Source organism: Notamacropus eugenii, chromosome 4 (genome assembly GCF_028372415.1).
Source record: "Notamacropus eugenii isolate mMacEug1 chromosome 4, mMacEug1.pri_v2, whole genome shotgun sequence".
In the NCBI taxonomy this organism is placed as follows: Eukaryota; Metazoa; Chordata; class Mammalia; order Diprotodontia; family Macropodidae; genus Notamacropus; species Notamacropus eugenii.
In genome coordinates, this window is record NC_092875.1 from 290879173 (window position 1) to 290900524 (window position 21352).

Consider the following 21352-nt stretch of genomic DNA (forward strand, 5'->3'; position numbering starts at 1 on the left):
TCCCCCCAAAAAGAAAGAAAACAGTGGTCAGGGAGGCCAACCAGGCCAAATTTGTAGACTCTAAGAAAGAATCCCTTGAATTCCTGGGGTTTTTTTAAACATAAGAATATATACAAACATAAACATTAAATGTCTTTTAAATTTATGCTAAAAGAGAAGGCCAATGTATGAGGACAGTGTGATACAGTGGAAACAGTGCAGGATGTGGCATCAGGTAATCTCAATTAACTTCTCTGCTGTTACTCCCTATATGACCTTGGGCACATCACTTAAACTTTCCGGGCCTCAGTTTCCTCTTTTGCAAAACAATAGAGTTCAACTAAGTGATTTCTAAGGTTCTGTTACTGTTCAATCATTTTTCAGTTGTGTCTGAATCTTTTGTGACCCCATTTGGGGTTCTCTTGGCAAAGAACTGGAGTTGTTTGCCATTTCCTTCTTCAGCTCATTTTAGAGATGAAGAAACTAAGGCAGACAGCGTTAGGTGGTGCCCAGGGTGGCATCACTAAAGAGTGTCTGAGGCTGGATTTGACTCCAGACCAAGTGCTCTATGCAGTGTATCACCTATCTGCTCTTCTAAGGTGTATTCTGGTGTTAAATCTATGATGCCATGAGATGATCAAAATTAAGAAAAGAGAAAATTAAAAAAGGCTCAAAATAACAAGAGAGGCACAAAGCAGGAGACAAGTTTAACAAATATGTTGGACCTTGTTATGAAGTATGCCCAACACAGTCACCCAAATGAAAGAGAGATTCTCCACGGATAGTAAGGATGTTTGTGGATGATGTGCTGATTGTATCAAGCCCTAGAACGCTACAGACTCTGCTTAATCCAAACCACTCAAAAACGTTTGAGCTGGACAGAAGAAAAACTAGATGCAGAATGGTCCACATAATGATGTGCAGTTGGAACCCCTAGAGCTGGTTCATCTGAACTTCTTCAGGGATGGGCAATGATCTGGGACCAGAGATTAATGAGAATAGTACAAAGGGTTAAATGGTCTTTGAGAAGCGGTAGTGATTTGAATGACCCCAGGTCTCTCCCTGAAACCAAGGTCCATCTTTTTAACAGTATTTTTTGATGATGCTATATATAGGGTTCTGATTCAAAGAAGGATAAAAAAATGCAAATCATTCCAAAGTCAATGGAGAGACATATGGTGGGCATAAGCAGGCTGCAAGATAATATGAATGAATAATTGCACAAGAGAAATGGTATAAAGGATGTCATCAGAGAGAAGTAATGGGGGGAAATGAACCAGTCCCATAGCAAGAGCTTGAAGTCGCTGATGGGAAAGAGCTCGTCCACCGGTATTCATGTATAAATGACAGATGGAGATCCCCATGTGTAAGATATACACAGTTGAATAGGGATATCTCCCATACAGAGTATTTAGAAAGTGGGTGCAACAGGTAGCCTCTTTTGCAGGCTTGGCTAGCTTTTGCCTTGTGTCCTGGACTCTACTAGGTCTAGGGATATATTTACATTTATGTAATTAATCTCTCTTTGCTTATAGACTTTCCTGCCCATGGAAATTTGTGCTTAATTAGAGATTGGAGCAGGAGGTATATCTCCCAGAGTTCTGTGGGACTCTGAGCTACTCCTCTTCCTTCTAAGGTATTAAAACAAACCTTGAAACTCAATCTGCCTAAGGCCATTGATGTGATTTCCTGGAAAAGCCTAGAGGAAAGCCTCTCCCAGATGCCTGACCATTGGGGTATGTGGGGCAGCTCAGAGGTAGGGGTACTGAGCTCCTCACTGCGTCTCCTTGCTGAACATTCTCTCTTATTAAGGCTAAGTAAGTCTCTTTTTGTTAACCATTAGGTGGACTACCAGCATCTCGTTCATTGCATTCTGATCTCAAATTTAAGCTACTGGTTTGCCTTTACTCACAAAAGGGTAATTATTTCCAATGTACTTCCATTGTATTTGGGGCTTCCGAATGGAAACACTTTCTTTTCCCAGTCCCGGTACGCCTCAGCTGTGCTGAAAAGGGATGCTTCTTTCTTTGCAGAGACTCAAACCTGGAGTCAAGAAGACCTGATTTAAAATCTTGCTTCAGACACTTACTTTCTAGCTATGTGACCCTGCACAGACACTAGTTTAGGTTCTGGTAATTCTAGTGTCACCAAAATGAGCATGATTGAGAGTAGATGGCACACTGGACCTGGTGTCAGTAAGACCTGAATTCAAATCCTGCCTCAGATTATCTTTGTAACTCTGGGCAAGTCACTTAAAACTCTGTCTACCTCAGTTTCCTCACCTGCTAAATGGGGATAATAGTAGCACGTACCTCCAGGATTGTGAGGATCAAATGACATATTTGTAAAGTGTTTCACAAATCTCAAAGTGCTATACAAATGCTACTATTATCTTTATCATCCTAATCATTTTTACCTACCCCTGCCTGCATTAAACCTGCAAATAAGGATTAGCAGCCATTAGATTTTCTTGTACAGAGTGTTGAACGAAAGAACAGTGATTTTTTTGAAGGGACTTTCGCTTGGACAGGACGAAGTGAAGAGTTTGTAATTCTGGCTTCAGAGGCTGAATTAGCTCTCTCTGGTGACTTCAGCCTTCTCCCTAAAGGAGAGAAAATTACCTACCGCCTCAATAGATATATGAACTTTGAGTCAATCCCACTTCTAAGAGACAAGTAAGAAAAAAGGAGAAGTTCCCTCTGCCACTCTGTAGTCCACCCAACTTATGCTCATTAGCTCTAGGCCAATGGGTCAGGGGGAAGAGCATGCTTTGCTCTTCAGCATGTGATTTCCATTGTGTTTACTGGGTTTCAGGGGAAGAAAAGGATCCAGAACCCAGAGGTTAGAGTGCCAACTTGATGTCATCTGTAACATGGTGGACAGCAGGAATAGCGGTTCTCCTATTCCTCTAATTTCTCTCTTCCAGAAGCTCCCCCAAAACAGTCCCAAAAATCCAACTTCAAACATGTAACCAACTAGTGAAGTCTGAGATAGGGTCTGCTTGAATCTCCATAGGAGACCTTGCAAAACAGGTGTGATACATTCAGGGTCAAAAGAAGGTCCCCCAGAAGGTTGGCTGGACTCCCTCTGGAACATCTATGGGAAGACATGGAGGAGAGGCATGCAGACTAGGTAGGCACTGATGTTTACCTCAGAGGAGGGAATACTCTTCTCTAAGAGATGAGAACTTAATTCGAATGACTAAGTATTTAAGTATAAGATTTGTCAATGACTTGTCTCTTCCAGCTGTACTATATTGGAGGCAGTACCCCCATTGCCAAGATCATACATCTATCAAAGTGTTGAAGGTCTTCATTTAGAAGAAAAGTTAAGTATAAATTAAGGAATGAACTAGAATTCAGAAATTTGCAATAAGAAACTTTTTTTTAGCTAAATAGCATTATCTTTTGCTTCCAAGAAAGGGGAAATATAATTTTTCACAGGCAGAAAACCATTTATTTTTTAAATAAAAAAGTGCTGTTTTATGGATGCTAAATCCCAAAATGAAATAGTATTACCAACTTTCATTTTCTCCCTGTATTCATTGAAAACCTGCATGCTATTATTATTTATATAAACATCTTTTTAAGAGCTTTTTTTGTTATAACTGTTAAAAAAAATTACTTAGTTGTCACTAACTGTCAGCACAAGAAAAACATTTCCAACTACGAAGGGGCTCCCAGGGACTAGAACAACTCAAAGTGTGTAACAGGCAAAGCTCTTTAATTTCTATTCTTTTCTTTCTCTTCTGGCATGCCCTCTCCCAGACAATGCAGTACCCTTCTACCGTCCCTCCCAAGATGCTTACTTATTCCTGCAAAGTCCTATTCTCAGGTATACCTTAGAAACTAATCTCAGAAATTAACTGATTCTCGGGTGTTAATGATTTAATGTTATTCCTAAAATTTCAGCATTAACTGGGGAATACTAGACACTGAAAACCTTAACGTTCCAAAAATGATTCTTTAATAAAGGATTGCTGGTTAATGGCAGACCTAGATACTTCGTTCTGACATGAGAACTTTCCATACCAGCCTCAAGTAGTCCACAAATCCATAACTAGGACAGGGTGACAGGGGCTTTTCAACAAGACGCTGTCATTCAGTGGCTATACCTTCTCCTCATGATGGTCCTTGAGCCCACTGTCTTTGTACCTTATGGTTCTCTGCTGGCCCTGCCAGATGGTGGGGCTACCTCTTGCTCTCTCAACTGGTCCAGACAGTGTGACCTATCCAGGACCCTATCCAGACAGGGTCCTATAACCTGATGGCTTTCTCCCAGGGCGGAAACAAGGGGAGGATCCTGTTCTCCTCTTCTTCTTCCTTTACCCTTGCCAGCCCCTAGTGGGGTGCAGTAGGGCAAATGGATTTAAGGAACCAGAGACCACTGACTATGCTACAGGGACATGGAGTTGACTCTCTGGGGGTAGGGCATCCAATCTCACAGAATGACTCTCTTCTGTGTCCTTCCTCACCCCCAAATTCCACCTAACTAAGTTTGTCCTAAAAGTTCAATAAATCTAGTTTCAGCCCTGATGGTCCCTATGACATTATCCTAAAAGAGGTCATTTTTTCAGTTGATAGAAAAAAAGTTTATCACTGCTTGATCTGAAAATAGTTCACTTCCAATTAGTGTAAAAAAAAAAAAAAAAGTCCCTGCCTTAATACTCCATGTTGAGCTAAGAGGTGAGAAGCAGTATTTGTAGATCTGCATCAAAAAGTAGCAAGTAAAGGTCATAGCAAGTGCTGTAAGAAAGGGAGGAGAAAGTGATACTGTTCCAGCTTGACCTACCTTAGAAAGAAAATTGCAGAGTTCAGCCCCCAAACAAAAATGTGATACCACAGAGACAAGGAGATAGATATGATTGTGGGGGATCCTCTTTTGGTTGTTGCAATACCTCTCACCTCAAGTTATCTTCCTCTTCTCCCCTCCTCCTAAATCTCTCTTTAAGTAGGTCAGTTAACACTAACCTTATCAGACTGTTTCCTTAGTGAGAATTCCCCTTTCCCTTCCAATAAAGTAAGATTATGTAGATTTTTTTATGTATGTAGCTATTGTAGGATAAAATTTGAAAATTAAAGGGCCCAGATTGCTTGTGGTGACTAGAAATTCTAGGTTCATCGAAGTTGGAGCTGCGTAGTGCAACTATGGTGAAGCAAAATTTGGAAACAAAATTTCAGTTTTAGTTAACAGATTCATTCAAGTTCCAAGATGTACTTAGGGTGATGATTGGCATGGTGGACATTTAGAATGACAGATTAGCATCCAAAGTTTGGAGGGTCTTTCCTACAAGTCTTAGGAATATGATAGTCCTCCTTTTCTTCTTTTTCCCTCCTTGCTACAGCAACCACATTCTCAGGCCAATTCTTTTTTTTATAAACTTTAAAATAAAATTTTACTTGCACCTTTTGTTTTTATATATTCTATATTTTCCAACATATCCCTTCTCTCAGAGAACTGTCCTTTATAACAAAGAATAAAAAAGAGGAAAATAGTATCAATTCAGCAAAAGTAATGAACACATTTTAAAAGTATGACAACACATATAGCATTCCACCTCTGTAAAGTAAGTGAGGAGTGCCTTCTCGTATCTCTTCTTTAGGACCAAGCATCATCATTATTGTTTCACAGAATGCAGTTTGAGTAGCTTTTCTTTCCATTTACAATCATATTGTATCCTATTTCTTGGGTTCTGCTTGCTTTACTTTGCATCAGTTCATAGAAGTCATCCCAGTCTCTCTAGTTCTCATTTTTTATGGCACAGTGACATTCCATTGAATTCCTGTCCCGCAACTTGTTGAGACATTCCCCAATGGATGGACACCTACTTTCTTTCCAATTGTTTTCTACTACAAAAGTGCTCTTATAAATATTTTGGTATCTGTGGACTCTCTTTTTGTCACTGACCCCTTTGGAGCATACGCCTAGCAAGGGAATATCTGGATCAAAGGGAGTGGAAACTTTAGTCACTTAATTAGAATAATTTCAAATTGTTTTCCAGATGAGTGGGACTAATTCATGACTCTACCAACAGTGCATTTGTGTGCCTGTCCTTCCACAATTTCTCAAACATTGACTATCCCCATCTGTTGCCATCTTTGCCAATTTTCTTGGTGTGAGGTGAAACTTCAGAGCTGATTTGACTTAAGTTGTTCTCCTTACTGTTAGTGATTTAGTATTTATTCCATATTGTTGCTTCTAGTTTGCAGTTCTTGGTTTTGGAACATATCCTGCTCATATCCTTTGATTACCTCTCTGTTGGAGAAGTACTTTTGGTCTTAAATATTTCTTGGCAGGCTAATTCTCAAGTTACTTTAGGCATGAGGATACATAAGAAAACAAACTCTATTCAGGTCCAAGAACTAGAAGCTGAATTCAGATTTGTCCAGCTTCGAAAAGAATTTTTGCTAAAGCTTCTTCTGCCTGAGTACCTGTGCAGCCATCTACATTCTGGTGATTCTCACTGCATTTTCTTTGCCTAACTCCCTGAGAAGTCTGTGTTCCCTTTCTGGCTTCTAATGGGATCCATCTTGGAGCTAAAGAGATAATGGTAAAAATGAAATAATTGTTTCAGTTGTTTCATGGACTGTTTCAGTATAACAGATGGTATCTTAGTGACCTGAAATAGTCAATTTCTTTTAACTTACTTCAAGGAATAACTTAGGTCCTAGAGGGAATGAGAATTACTAAGTAGTGATTCTGATTTGTCCTACTATGCTAGTGGGAACACATTCTAAAGTGGCCATTCTACCCTTCGGAGGGAAATAAGAATTACTCCCAATTCTAGGTCCAGATGGCTCAGCACCTTACAGTCACTATAACTGTGCCTGGTTTCCAGGGACACAGCCTGGAAAGTAGATGGGAATGAGACTAAAGAGTGTGCTCACCCATGATTCTCTGGAGCATCCTCTTTTGTGCCATAGGCCCTTGGAGATATATTGTTCCTATTAATGAAAAATTTGCTTAGGGGAATCTTCTGCTCAGTCAGGAGTGTGGATAACAAAGGTGCCTCATTAACTACCTCTTCCATCTAGGAATAAATCTAAGTAGAAGGGAATATTTAGGACCCAGGAAGCTCTTTCCTCCTCCATCCTTAGGGAATTTATACCCTCTGAGAAAGAAAAATTATCTAACACTTCCTAGTGGGAAATAAAAGATGTAGAAAACGGATTGATGACTCTGATCTCAGTACACACTTAGATGCTGTCTGGCACCCTACTAAAAGTATGAAATAGATGTAAGATAAACCAAATGTATAAATGCCATAATACTAGGCTCCTGAGCAATAAGAATCATTTGTAATACATTAAAAATTATGTTGAGCAAAATTGATTGGTTTTTAATAGAGTTACAAGATTAGTAGATGAGGCAAATGCATTAGTTTTTATATGTCCCGATTTTAGTAAAGCATTCAATACAGTTACATGAAATTTCCCTTGCTAAATCAATTTGAATTGACTTAGATATGAGCACTGTCATATAAACTAAAAGTTAACTGAAGGGCTGGCTTTTCTGAAGAAATAGTCACACTGTAAGCTACAGGGAAGTTTATACTATAAACCAGTTATCTAGCATTCTATCAGCCAGAAATATCTAGTAATCAGTGCCTTCATGCTTCATCTATGCCCTGATCACTGATATACATAGTGATGACCCTGCTTTAGCTTTCAACACACTGAATAGCTTCTGAATCATAAGAGAAAAATACAACTATGTTCAGTATAATTTTATATATTATGGTAACCTAATTCTTTGAAGAATGGGCATCTCTATGTGATATAGGTGGTTTCTTTCTATTAACTAGATTACTGCAACTCTTGACAATGCTAGGTAACAGAATTCTAAAAATTGTAAAATGTTGTAATATGTTATGGCTTACTTTAGACTTTCAAAGGTCTAGAAGGAGTTTAAAAATATGCTACTGAAGTCATCAGGTGAAAAAAATTATACTTCACAAAGATAGAACCTGCAATATCTAAAAATAACAAATTAAAACTTAACTCAGGATCTTTTAAACTTATATGCAACTTTGTACTGTCTCTTAAAAGAAAACACTCATGCACACTGAAATTATATCAAAATATAGAATTAAACCTGTGTTTGAGTAATGATATGTCCATGTAGCATAAACAAATCTGCAGATGATACTGACTCTTGCCCATTCATTGGGAGCAAAACTTTGGCCTTTTCTTAATATCACTGAGGTAGCTGCTAGCTTCCTTAATAACAAGGAATCTCCCTTATGGTATTGTTTTAGAACAACAGCAATTCACAGAAACATTGTACTATATTAAAGCAGAAGGCATGCCCTTACAGGGAGAAAGCTTAATAGTGGCTTCCACGAGTCTCTATTGCCCAAAGTCACCAATTATTAAGTACAAGTACAAATATTCAAATCCAAGTCCTCAGCCTACAAAGCTGGTTCTCTTTTCTTTGCCTCACTAAGGTTACAGATTTAAATTTCAGGAACTGTTGAAATTGAATTATTTCAGTGAAAGAGGAAGGAATACTCCCTTTTTTTTCTATATGTAAAATGTACCTTTAAAATTTTAATTACCATCTAGTTTACTTTCAATGAAGAAAAGCAGAGAATTATTCAATTTAGTGACTGACCTGAGGCATGACAGAATAGCTACTCTCCTATCAGGCACACTGTCTATCAGTCAAGGATCAGGGACTGCTCTCCATCTTCTAGTCTGTGAGCTGCTGAATGTGTCATGTTCAGGTGGAAATGTATGCAGATATTATTATATGTAAAAATTTATATATATAAATGTCATTGGAACCTTACAATAACCCTGTGAAGAAGGTACTATTATTATCTCCATTTTACAGATAAGAAAACTGAGGCTGAAAGTTTAAATGATTTGCCCAGGATAACATTGCCTGTAAATGCCTGATTTGAACTCTGGTCTTCTTTGCTCAAAGTGTAGCACTTTATCAGCTGTACCATCTGGTTGTATAATTCCTGTATACGTTTTTACATGATGTTTTTTCATGAGCAGAATAAGAATATTAGAGGCAGAGGGAGACATGTTTTGTATTACTTTTGTAGATGTAGCCACTTAGTCATTTTAATCCAACTGAATATGGAAATGTTAGTAAAATCAAATTTTCACCTCAATGTTCTTCCTCCCTAACTCAAAAGACTCCCATATTAATAGAGATTTTACAGTTTCCAGTATGTAGACATCACCTTAAAGAGATCACTACAATGGATAATTTAAAGGTATGATGGTAGTAATTTCTATCAGGGTTTATTCTTCAATTTTTGTATATTCATTCACCCATAATTTAGTAATTATTGATTAAATACCTACTACATACAAAATGATGACCAGGTGGCATAGTTGATAGAGCACCTAGCCTAGAGTCAGGAAGACCTGAATTCAAATCCACCCTCAGACACTTACTAGCTCTGATTCTGGGCAAGTCACTTAACCCTGTTTGCATCAGTTCCCTCATTTGTGTAAAATAAACTGGAGAAGGAAATGGCAAATCACTCCAGTATCTTATCAAGAAAAAAATCTCAACGGGGACACCAAGACACAACTGAAAAACAACAACAGAAACATACAATATATTATGCTGGGCTCTGAGGAAGATACAAAGATAATTGAGACAAAAACCTCTAAGAGTTAAAGAAAGAACCATACAGTTGAACATTTTCCTCTTCATCAAGCTTGAAAATATCTGGAGAGAATAGTATCAGAAAATAAATCTTCTTCCATTTGGCATTTAAAGCTCTTTACAATCTGACCTCTTCCTACCTCTTCAGTCTTGTTATATATCATTCCCCTCCATGTTCTCTGATCTACTGGTCAACTTGCTTTTCCTCATGCATGCCTGCTCCATGTTCCCATCTCGCAGCCTTTCCACTTATCACTCCCTCATGATAAGAAGATTCTCCCTCTCCACTTCAGTTTTTTGGAATCCTTTATTTCTTTCAAGCTACAACTCAAGCATCACTTGTTGAGAGTTATTCTGGCCCCACTCCCAGCTACTCATACCTTCCCCCTTTAATGTTATCTCGTATCTGTTTTTTAAAATGTCTTTCATAACAGGAGACTAGCCTTGGGCTCATGGGCCAAGGCCTGAGTGAGACGTTGATATAGCCCCACCCCGCTTGGATGCTAACAGCAGTTCGTCCTCCTTACTCAAACCCAGACAGACAAGATAGAGACTGATTTGCTACTGGGGTAATCTTTAGTATGCACATTGAGGTCCAGCTCAGCAGCCAATCGAAAAGCAACATGGAAGTGGTCTGGGAGCATGCTTAGAAATTAAGAGCAGGGTCCTCCATCACCCATGTCTGGAAGTAGGTTCACCAAACATCCACGAGTCCCCTGCATGTACTCCCAGGAACAAGTACTACTTGGACTATTCCTCATTACACTCATAAATACCTACTTATGTGTTTTCTTCCTGTTTAGACTATAAACTCTTTGAAGGCAGAGACTGTCTCATTTTTGTATTTGTATCCCCAATGACTCATCATAAAATCTGCCACAACATAGATGCTAAATAAATGGTTGCTGACTGATTGATTTGGTAGCTGTTGATAACTGCTAGTTTGGCCAATGTGTGATTTCACGGATGCAGATGCTCCCACTCTCAGTGAAGACTGCAACCTATCAGCACTTTCTCATCTGGTATTACTCTTGTTAATTTGTGATATCAAACATCCAACCCAAAAAGCTCAGTAGGGAACATAATCTGGCCCTGGCCCAAACGCTCAATCTAGTAATTAAAGATAGAGATGAATAAATCAAAGAAGATATGGAAGAATATAAAAAATTATTATAGATGTAGGCTGCCCAAAGTCCCAGCCTAAAAGGAGGAAATGACTCCATAGCAACTGCAAGCAGAGATTAAAGGCAAAAAACTGAATTTCCACAAAAACTGCATGAATACCTAGAAGAAATGCCGCAAGAAATTTAAAAAGTGAAAGAGGAAGAACAATTGAAAGGGTAATAAACAGCTTAAGAGAGAAAGTGCTAAGCTTTACACCAATAAAGACTGCCTGAAAAGGTGACTAAAGCAAACAGAAGTCAATGGCTCCATGAAACAGTGAGAAATAGTAGAAGCAAATCAAGATTTTAAAAAAATGAAGAAAATGTAAGATATCTACTATCACAAGCAACTGATCTGGCAGATTGGTCAAGAAGAATTCACTACATTCCCTGAAAAACATGTTTGTTTGCTTTTAAAAGCCTGGATTTATATTTTAAAAAATCACAGCTGAAAAAACTATACAGATCTATTAGAACCAGACGGCCAACTGAAGATAGAAAGATTGTATTGATCATCTACTTAAATAAATCCCCAAAGGAAACGTTCCTGGAATATCAGTGTCAAAATCCAAAGCTTCCACATCAAAATGCACCAAGCAACCACATTTATAAGACCACACAAGACCTGAAAGCTTCTGCTATTAACTAGAGGAGATTTTGGATAGAAAACATTCCCTAAGAACCTTGGATAACTTACTCTATAAAGTTGACTGTAATTCTGCTTTGGCAGGGGAGGGGGAACATAGAGTGGGGAGGAAGAGGAATGAGGAGGGTAGTAAACCTTTAAGGACAAAAGATTTTTAAACATTTGTCATGAAAAGACCAAACCTGAGTAGGAACTTTGAAATAACAAACACAGTAATCCAGCAAAACCCAGAAAGGTCAATTTATTTGGAAAAGGTTGTGTGATGATGTAGTTCTAATATTCTAGTAGGGGGAGAGTAAACAAACATCGTTTCATAAGTTTAATAAAAAGGGTATTGAGGAAATTCAACTAACACAAAGGACCTGGGGATAGAGTGGTTCAGTTATGAGGTTTCCGAGAGGGGAAAGAAAAGGAAGCATGAAAAGAGAAATATACTAGAGTAGAAAGGAGGAAGAAGGGGGTGGAACTTTCTATTTCTCTTAATTGGGGTACATGACAAGAAGAGTATATAAACATGAAGGAGGAAGTGGGGGAGAGCAGGAATCAGATGAATCTTACCCTTATCTGATCTTTTCATAGGCACTCTACCATTGACCATTTCTGTCTTCTATCATCTTTGTTAGTTTGTTAGGTGTGAGGTTAGCTATTTTGATTTGCATTTTTCTTGGTAGTGATTTGGAGCAATCATTTTTGTATTTCTTCCTTTGAAACTCTTTGTTTGTATCTTTTGACCACATGCCCACTGGGCAATAGCTTTTGGTTTTATGTATTTGTGTTAGTTTCCTATATATTGTATCTATCAAGCCCTTCTCTGAGATACTTTATACAAAGTTTTTCTCCACTCAACAAATTTCCTTCTTATCCAATTTTTGACTTTATTGATGCAAATTTTTTTTTAATTTCATACAATGGAAATCATTGTGGTTGTTATGGTTGTTTTGGGTTTTTTTTTTAAATAGTCACCCTATCTTTTATTTGACTACAAATTTTCCTTCTAGCCATACCTGCAAAGAGTGATGTGATTTTCTTCAAAATATTTTATAGCATGACCTTCAGTATTCATGCCACCTATCTATTTTCAGGTCATTTTAATATAAGATATAAGATGCTGACCTAAATTTTGTTTATGCCAAACTGATTTCTAATTTTCCCAACAACTCCTATCAAATAGGAAATTTTTCCACGAATAATTTATGTCCTCAGACTTATCAAAAATTGAGCTATGAAATTCTGTTGTTTCTGATTCTCGTCTAGTCTGGTTCTATTTTCTACTTTCTAACTACCACCAAATAATCTTGACAAATATTGTATGTGAGGTCTGGAAGTGCTATTTCCCTCCTGAATAACAGATACATCGCCTAGATTGTCACATACAGTTAGATGGATAGTCTATTTGATCAGCCCATGAGAATATATGAATTCATATGTGTATGTTATATAAACACACCATGTTATCTAATGTACATATACCTGAGACATATACATAAGTATATACATGTATATATATATATATATATATATATATATATACACACCATATTGCAAATGGAATATCAACTAGACTCAGAATCTAATCACAGGAGATTGAATTAAATCTAATTTGGGAAATTGTTCAGTGCTTTCAGTGATCCCAAGCAGCCTGTTGCTGCATAAAATCATCTTTCTAATGCCAATATTCTTCACATGCCTGTGAATTGTAGAAATCATGATCTCAGAAGAATAAAAATTTCATCTGTCCCAAAGGGCAATAGAGAAACTACATGGTGGGTGTTAGGAGGGTGCATCCTCTTAAAAAGATGACCAGGGTATCAGAAATGACATCAAAACACCCGTGGGAAAGGCAGTTTTTTTTTTTTTTTAGACTATTAAGGAATTTATTTCATTCTGAAAGAAACACATAATTAAGTTTCACAAGTATAAAATCAAGTCATCACTCTGAATTCAGGAATAAGAGAAGCATTCGGCTATAGATACAATTCCATCTGTAAATGCTAACTTTAAATCTGGAGAGGGACAGCACTCATTGCATTAATATTACGGGTTGGGATTTCTGGTGAGGTTCCTATATCCACATACTATTTTTTTATACAATTTACATTTGTAGTAAGTCTACCAAGGCCCCAGCTCAATGGGTCTTGAGCTTCAGAAAGTCCATGGGTCATCGAGTTGGCTGTCACTGCTATAGCTGCTGCTTGAAGAGGTCTCACTGTTTGGTGTTTGCCGAGTTGAGTCCTCACCATTTAAGCTCTTCCTGCAAACAGGACACGTGTCATGCAGTTCCAACCATGGCACAATACAGCTGCTGTGAAAGAAGTGGTTGCAAGGTAACTGCCGGACTTGCTCGTTGACTTCATAGTCTTCTTTGCACACCGGACACTCTAGACCCGTATCCACTTGTTCCTGAGTTACTGTCACTGTTGGAAGAGAGGTGATCTTTTCTTTATCAGCTGGGGGAGGCCCAGTGTTTTCCAACTGTCCTAAGAGCTGGGTGACAATGGCATCAAGCCCCGCCTGACCCCAGGCATAGTCCCCGGGGTTGGAGTGCAGCATCCCACTCCATGAAAAAGGATGGGGGGAGCCGGGAATTGCTGAATTTGCAAAGAATCCTGCAAAGATCTGTTGTATTATTCCTTCAATTGCTGGGGACCGGTCAGGTCGAGAACTCCCCCGGGACCGATACCTCCTGGTCATTGGCAGTCTGGGTGGCCTGCTGGGTCCCCAAAGATCTGCATGGGTTTGATGACCTCGTTCATTGTCTCTAATGTCTTGATCCAGTGAACTGCTACTCAGAAATGGTCTAAAGTCTGGGAAAAACATTGTGTGGTCCAAATGGTCCCAGAGCTCTGCAAACTGCGTGGATGTGCTGTCGTCTAGGCCGCTGCCACCACTATCTAAAAAACTGGAATCATCAGTCACTTCTTCAATAAAGCCTGATTCACATCTGGGGCAAATATACTCCGGCAGCTTGGGGCTGACCTCGCCCTTGCAGCAGTGGCAGAAGAAGCGGTGTGGGGGGACGGCGGCGCCCGCCCCCGCCGCCGAGGCCTCCGCCAACACTAGCCCTTGAGTCTGAAGACCTGAATTTGATTCCTGACTTTGCCTTTTACAACCTGTACTATTTTGAACAAGTTACAACCTCTCTGGAACTCAGTTCCTTAATCAGTAAAACTGGAGTCTGAACTAAATGGGACCTTAAGTTTTCTTCCATTACTTAAATCTATGGTTTTACAAAGTATGACCAAAAAGGGAGAAGAGTTTTAACAAGTGGTAAATAATATACAACTATCTTTTTGTTTAGTTTAATTTATTTTCCCCTCTTTTCTTCTACTTGGGTAGCAAGAGTAACCAGAAGAATCCCTGTTTTGGGGGACTGAGTCATCTGCCATGGAATTCTACCACTTTCTATGGGGCAAGTGTTTATAACCACCATTGGCTCTGGGGAAGTTGGAGAAGGCAAAGAAATGTCCTCTCTAATCTTGGTGGACACCGAGGGAGAAAAAGCACTTAAAGAATCCTAAAAGCAAAGAGCGTCAAAGCATGAAAATAACAGACATCACCTTCATTTCCACACATTCTCATCCCACAGTGAGAAATAACAGTCCAAGCAGCTGTTCCTGACTCCAGGGAACAGAGTCAGAGAAAGACCCCCACTGTGTTGGGTAGATCCTCTTTATGTCATTGAGTCTAATACACGTACAATAAGTACCTACTAAGTACCAGGCCTTGTGCCAAGTGCTGAGGATACAATTAAAAAGTTAAAGAGTATAGTTTCTGCCCTTTATAAAGGAAGGAATTGGGAGGAATTTGGTACTCCACCTTTAGCCCTCCAATCAGAGGGGAGAGAAGGCTGAGGGAGGTAGTGTCAATTAAGGCTTGAGTTAGCAGAAAGGTGATGAAATTAGAGGTGATAAAAGAGCTTATTCTAGAAGGAGAAGCTTGTTCTGTGGAGTTGAAATCAGGCATGGCAGCAGAAATTGGGTGAAACCTATGAACCCCTTCTCAAAATCTGAGAAAAGTGATTTTAAGTGCATAAAATAAAATACATAGAACATTACAAAAGACTCCAATTACATTGAAATAGAGTTATCAAAATATTTTTAAAACAGGTTCACAGATACCAGGTTAAGAACTCCTCCTCTATGGAAAATTTGTACAAAGACTAGGGCAATAATGACACAATAAAAAAAGACATGATAGGTCTGCAGTTTGCCTACATGGAGGCTGTAGTCATACAACTGAAAGCATAGATCCATCACCATAAATTGATGTGGACAAAAATATAAAATTAAAAGGTTTATCTGATAATCCTGATTTGGTGTGAGGTGATTCCATAATATAAAACCAAAATGTTGCTAGCAAAAACCCAAGAGCATTTTCACACACACACACACACACACACACACACACACACACCTTACATGTATAATAGAAGACAGAGATTTCATGACCCAGCCTGGTTCCAGCAAGTGCTAGCAGCTCATTACTCAGATAAAACTGGAATTTACCTACAATTACAAATAAAACAGTAAAACTGCAAAAAGCAAAACATCAGTAGCTCCTTGGATTTTTAAAATTTAAACTACAGTACAAATTTCTTCCAATGAATATTTCACGATGAGTTCATTCATTCAAAATTATTTATTAAAGGCTTCATGTTTGCAAGGTGCTTTGCTCTCTTCCCTAGGTGGAAAATATTTAAATTGACCTTCATGGGATGAAATAAGGCAACGGTTTTATAATACAAATCACCATTTTTTTTTAAAGTTCTGACGTTTTGACCTCCACAACTCCACGTTCCTAACTGCTTTTAGAATAATGAGTGAAAGGGAGCAGTGTAATTTCTTTTTTCCTCTAAAACTTAATTCAATTTCTTGAAAATTAAAGCAACCAATCTAAAATAATAAGCTAATTTGCCTCAGTTTCTCTTGAGGAATTTGTGCATGGTTAGCATGTGACTTTAAAATGATAAACTCATGTGTGGTTTTACGTGAGAAGTTGTTAAGTTTACATATATTAAAATACATGTATGATAATTACCCTTAATGTTAACTGAGGAAAATGTCAAAAAGAAATGGTTATTTCTGCATATCTTTTTTAAAAATCTGGGCCTCTAATTTTTATCTCCTACCATATTTCATTTTCCTCTTTAAGACAGCCAGCAAGTTAAGTTTATAGTTTATTTTAGTATTTCCTCCCATCAAATTATATGGGTAAAGATTCTGCATACTCATACCATAATCCCATTTCCAAAAGGGAAAAAATACAGATCTGCAACTTAATAGTCCTTCAGTCAAAAAAAAAAATTAATTGAGTAGATACAGCATACAGAGCACTGAAGTGTGCATCATGAAAGGGAGGTAAAAGTTTGATATTTCAAGAAATCTTCCTGCAAAGAGATTAAAACCTTTTTGAAAAATCTCATTTGGGAGCGGGTGTGGTAGGGTGATGGAATAACTATACAACTGCATATACAAGACAAACAGAAGAATGTATTTACAGATGACTATAATAAACCACTAAAATGCTCTGAATTCCCATGGCAAACCCTCTGGATTTAGGATTCTTTTAAAGGAACAATTTTGGGGGAAAAAAGTCCTCAAATAAAAGAAGGAATAATGATGACTACAACTCTGAAGAAAGTAAAATCTTTTAAGTGACTAGTATGTTTTAGTGCTATGGGCAGAACGCTAGGCCCAAGTACAGTACAAGTCCCTGTCTAGGAGAAAACTCAGCAGACAGATTCTCAGTCAATAATGTGTGAGTCACACAGGGGTTCCTGTGTCAGGGACTCTGGTGGGGGGGCTGCCACCATACAGGCCTAGAGTAAAAGGCTACGGTACCAACACAGCGTGGAGAATTTCCAGCTGTCTGTTCCTGGAGCCTACTACTGCTAGTAACCTGGCTTACTTTCATCTCTACAGCCTCAGTAGTCCCCAGTGCTGCTTTGCCTTTGACCAATTCATTCTCCAGGAACTTGGCCTGTCTCTGATCTTCTCTACTTACATCAATCTAATCCCTAAACCTTCACAGCAGAAGACAGCATACTTGGACTTTTCCCCTCAGCTGCCTACAAGTGATTGAGACCTGACTGTTGGCTTTTAGGCATTTTAGCAGAATGTGATGAGGCTTCCTGCACAGAAGACCACACTTCACTATAAGCCTGGACATACCTTGGAGAAAAAAAGCTGCCTCTGAGAGCAGATTGTTACCCTTCAGGAGAAAGACTGACTCTAGGAACAGGTAGAACAAGTCAACTCATCCATAAACCAGCCTGACAAGTTCTATGGTCCTTCCCTGTGACTTCCTGGGTTTCCTTACGCAGCTAAATATCTCTAGGGACTTGAATTTAAATCAATTAGGACTAGGTCCTGGGCATGCAAAGACAAAAACGAAACCATTCCTACCCTCAAAGAGAGTACATTTCCCCTAGAAGGGCACAATTTACATAGCTAGATATAGAGAATATGACATACTTTGAAAAGTTAAAGATCAACAATTGTGGTCTCAGGAAAGGCTTCCTAGGAGGGGTTTTTTAGTTGATTCTTAAAGGAACAAAAAGATTCTAAGAAGCAGAATTGATGGGAGTGGGAGGTGAGAGTGGGAGTGCATTCCTAGCATGGGAGACTGCCTGTGCTGATGCATTGCTAATGCAGTGGAAACCAGGGTGCTGGCAATAGCTAATAGATCAGTTTGGCATAGAAAGAGTGAGGAAGAGTAGTATGAAATACAGCTGGAAAGATAGGGTGGAGTTCAGTCTGCAAAGAACTTTAAATGCCAAGTTGAAGGCTTTGTATAGAGACAGTAGCTACTGATGATTTTTGAACAGGCCAATGACAGTCAAAGCTATGCCTTAGTAAGGTCCCTTTAGCAGTGCTGTAGAGTATAAATTGGGAAGGGAGGGAGGGGCTGAAAGGAGAGAGACCATTAGGAGACTAACATGATAGCCCAGGGAAGAGTTTATGAGGTCCTGAACTAAGGTAATGGCTATGGAGAGAGATACAAGAGATGGTAGAATGAAAAAAAAAAAGACTTGGAAGCTTATTGGACACAAGGGATGAAGAAAAGGAATGTTGCAGGCTTGGGTTATTGGAAGTATATTGATACCCTCAATAGAAATATGTGTGACTACTATCGATGCTGATATAAACTAGGGATGGTGATCAGTGAGGAGCCCCAGGAAGAAAGAAAAAGTGCTAAGTTTTAACTTTTTCTACTTCATAGCTTTACCTTGGACTGGCCCTAGTTGTAGGTTATTTGTTTGAGTAAATAAACATTAAATACAAATAGAGATAGAAATTGAATTTACAGAGTCTAAGCCGACGAGAGATTTGACAGTTAAGATAGTTATGCAAATAGTCAAACCAGATCACTGAATCCCAGGGTTGGAAGAGCTATCAGAGGTCAACTAGTCCAGGGGCTCTTTATGTTTCTTATGTGCCATGGATCCCTTTGGAGAAACTTGTGTAGCATATGGATGCCTCAGAATAATGCTTATAAATGCTCAAAATAAAATACGTAATATTTCAAAGGAAATTAATTATATTGAAATAAATACAAAAATACTTTTTAAAGAGTTCATGGACTCCAGGTTAAGAATTTTATATTCTAATTCAACTCATTACCTAAATAAGAATATTCCCTACAGCTCACCAACAAACTGTCAATCAGCCATTGCCTGAAGACCTCCGGAAGAAAAAACCCTCTACTTCTCTGGGCAGCTCCAGGTGTTGTTCCTTACATCAAGTTTAAATCTGCCTCTTTGGAGTTTCTATCCATTGCTCCAATTCTGCTCCTGGGGGTCAAGCAGCATGTCTAATTTTTCTTTGACTCAACAGCCCTTCAAACACTTTCACACAACTGTTCTACCACCTTTTGCTCTACCAACATTTTTTTTTCAAGTTTAAACACTCCCATTTCCTTGAGCTGATTTGCATGTGGCATGAACTCAAGGTCTTTCACCATCTTGGTCACACTCCTCTAGATATTCCCCATTCCCTCCTAAAAATTTGACACCTAGAAGTGAAGGAAATACTCTAGATGTGGTTTAACAAGGGGTTGCTACTTCTTAATTCTTGGAAACTTTGCCTCTCAGAATGTGGCCTAAGATCACACTAGATTTCATATCATATCATATTCTTGACTCAAAGTTTCATCAATTTTTAAAAAATAATTGACAATTCCAAATTTACTTTGACTTGAATTCAGGGATGTACTAGAGCCAGTTCATACCATCTCAAGAGCTGATGGTTTAATTTTCAGTGTGAGCATTTACATCTTTGAAATGGGCAAACACTACAAATCAGAGCGTTATTTATTGTTTTTTTGACTGTCTAGATCAAGGATTATTAAAGTTTTTCCATAACCCCTTTTCAAGTTTCAGCAGTGTTTGTTGGTGTTGCATGGCATGATGGCACACAGTGCAAAACGCACATGCTGAGCGTTCAGAACCAAGGCTGTAGTAAAGTTATGTGGTGCAACACAGGCAAGCACTGCCAGAAACGCCTCAGATTCATTATGCGTTAGATTTTTAATTAATATTTGGTCATCACATGTTCAGAAACCCTTTGCTGTTGCCACATTTTTCATGACTCTATGGGACTGTGACCCACAGTTTAAGAAGTGTTCATCTAGACCTAAGAAAGTGATAAAGTGTTAATAAAGCAGATTAAATTTAGTATATCATCATTTTTTCCCAGAGAGTAAGTATGAGCATTCATCAGAACACCCCTGCTTGAATTGTATATATTATCCATGTTGTCAAATAAATAATGGCCAGTTTTACCTTTAATTTCTGCTGAATAAAAACATGTCACAATGTACTCACTATATGGCAAACATTTCTAAAATTAATTTATTCATTCAACAAATATTTGTGGTATCCCTACTAGGTGCAAAGTATAATGAGAGGCTCCAGAAATGACACAAAGTTGAACATGTCCATTCCTGAAATAGATCAAAGAACTTCCCAAAGTATAACTTTGACCAATCTGTTATTTCACCGTGATAAGAATTTCTTCCACCAGTCAATTCTTGTCCATCATCTTCCATAATCCCTCCACAAAGAATCAGCCTAATGCACTGAACAGCATCATCTGTTTTTTAAAAACATTTCATGGATACCCTGACAACACTTGAGGCCATCCATCTGTTATCCCTTACAGTTTTTATATGACTAGACCACCTCCTTTTCCAGATACATATATTCCAAGTTTTGTCTTTTATATCATAGGGATTTTTAGAAACCCTGGGACCTGTGGCTGACACCCCAGAGCATCCTCTAGTATTGGGTGGTACACGTTACATATAATAATGCACGAATCAGTAAACAAATAAGTAAAATATAGGAGAGGGACTGATAGCGGGTCAATCAGACTGGTCCCAAAGCCCCCTTTTACACTGAAAATCAATAAAATCAATATTCTGAAGCTTTTCTACAACAAATTCTTGGGAATTTGGAAGAAATCACTGACAGTGGCCTAGTGATTGTATTTGCAAATTATTTTAGTGTCCTAGTATGTAGTTTATCTGGTCCTAGTAATTTAAACTCAATGAGCACATTTAGTTGTTCTCTTGCCTTGTCTTCATTTCTATTGCTTTTCATTATAACCTAAGCACCCCCAGAAACTTGCCATCCACCCTCCTGCAGAACCTTTTTGAGCCTTCCCATCTACAGCTTCTTTTATATATTTTCTCTCTCCCCAATTAGAATGTGAACTCCTTGGGAGCAGATGCTGTCTCACTTTTTTCTATTTCTATCCCCAGCACTTAGGAAAGCACTTGGCACACAGAAAACACTTAATAAGTGCTTTTTCAGTGTTCTATTGTCTTTGCATCATCATTCTTCTATGACTCTGAGTGTCATTCTCCTTGGTAGCAAAACCAGAAGGAAAATAGGAGGTGGATAGTTCTGTTTTCCTTCTATTGTCCATGACCA

The 21352-nt window shown here is 38.5% G+C and overlaps 2 protein-coding genes across 4 annotated transcripts in view; both read right to left on the minus strand.

The window, feature by feature from the left end:
* NCOA2 (nuclear receptor coactivator 2) overlaps window positions 1–21352 on the minus strand; it is a 346666-nt gene that overhangs the window by 312719 nt on the left and 12595 nt on the right. The window lies entirely within an intron of this gene.
* On the minus strand, window positions 13263–15896 carry LOC140501333 (E3 ubiquitin-protein ligase RNF115). Its single transcript, XM_072604834.1, has one exon. It carries the CDS (start codon window positions 14233–14235, stop codon window positions 13561–13563), a length of 675 nt encoding a protein of 224 aa, XP_072460935.1. The 5' UTR covers window positions 14236–15896; the 3' UTR covers window positions 13263–13560.

Coding starts and splice junctions, on each gene's coding strand:
- LOC140501333 (XM_072604834.1), bottom strand. CDS start 14,235: ATGTTTTTCCCAGACTTTAGACCATTTCTGAGTAGCAGTTCACTGGAT.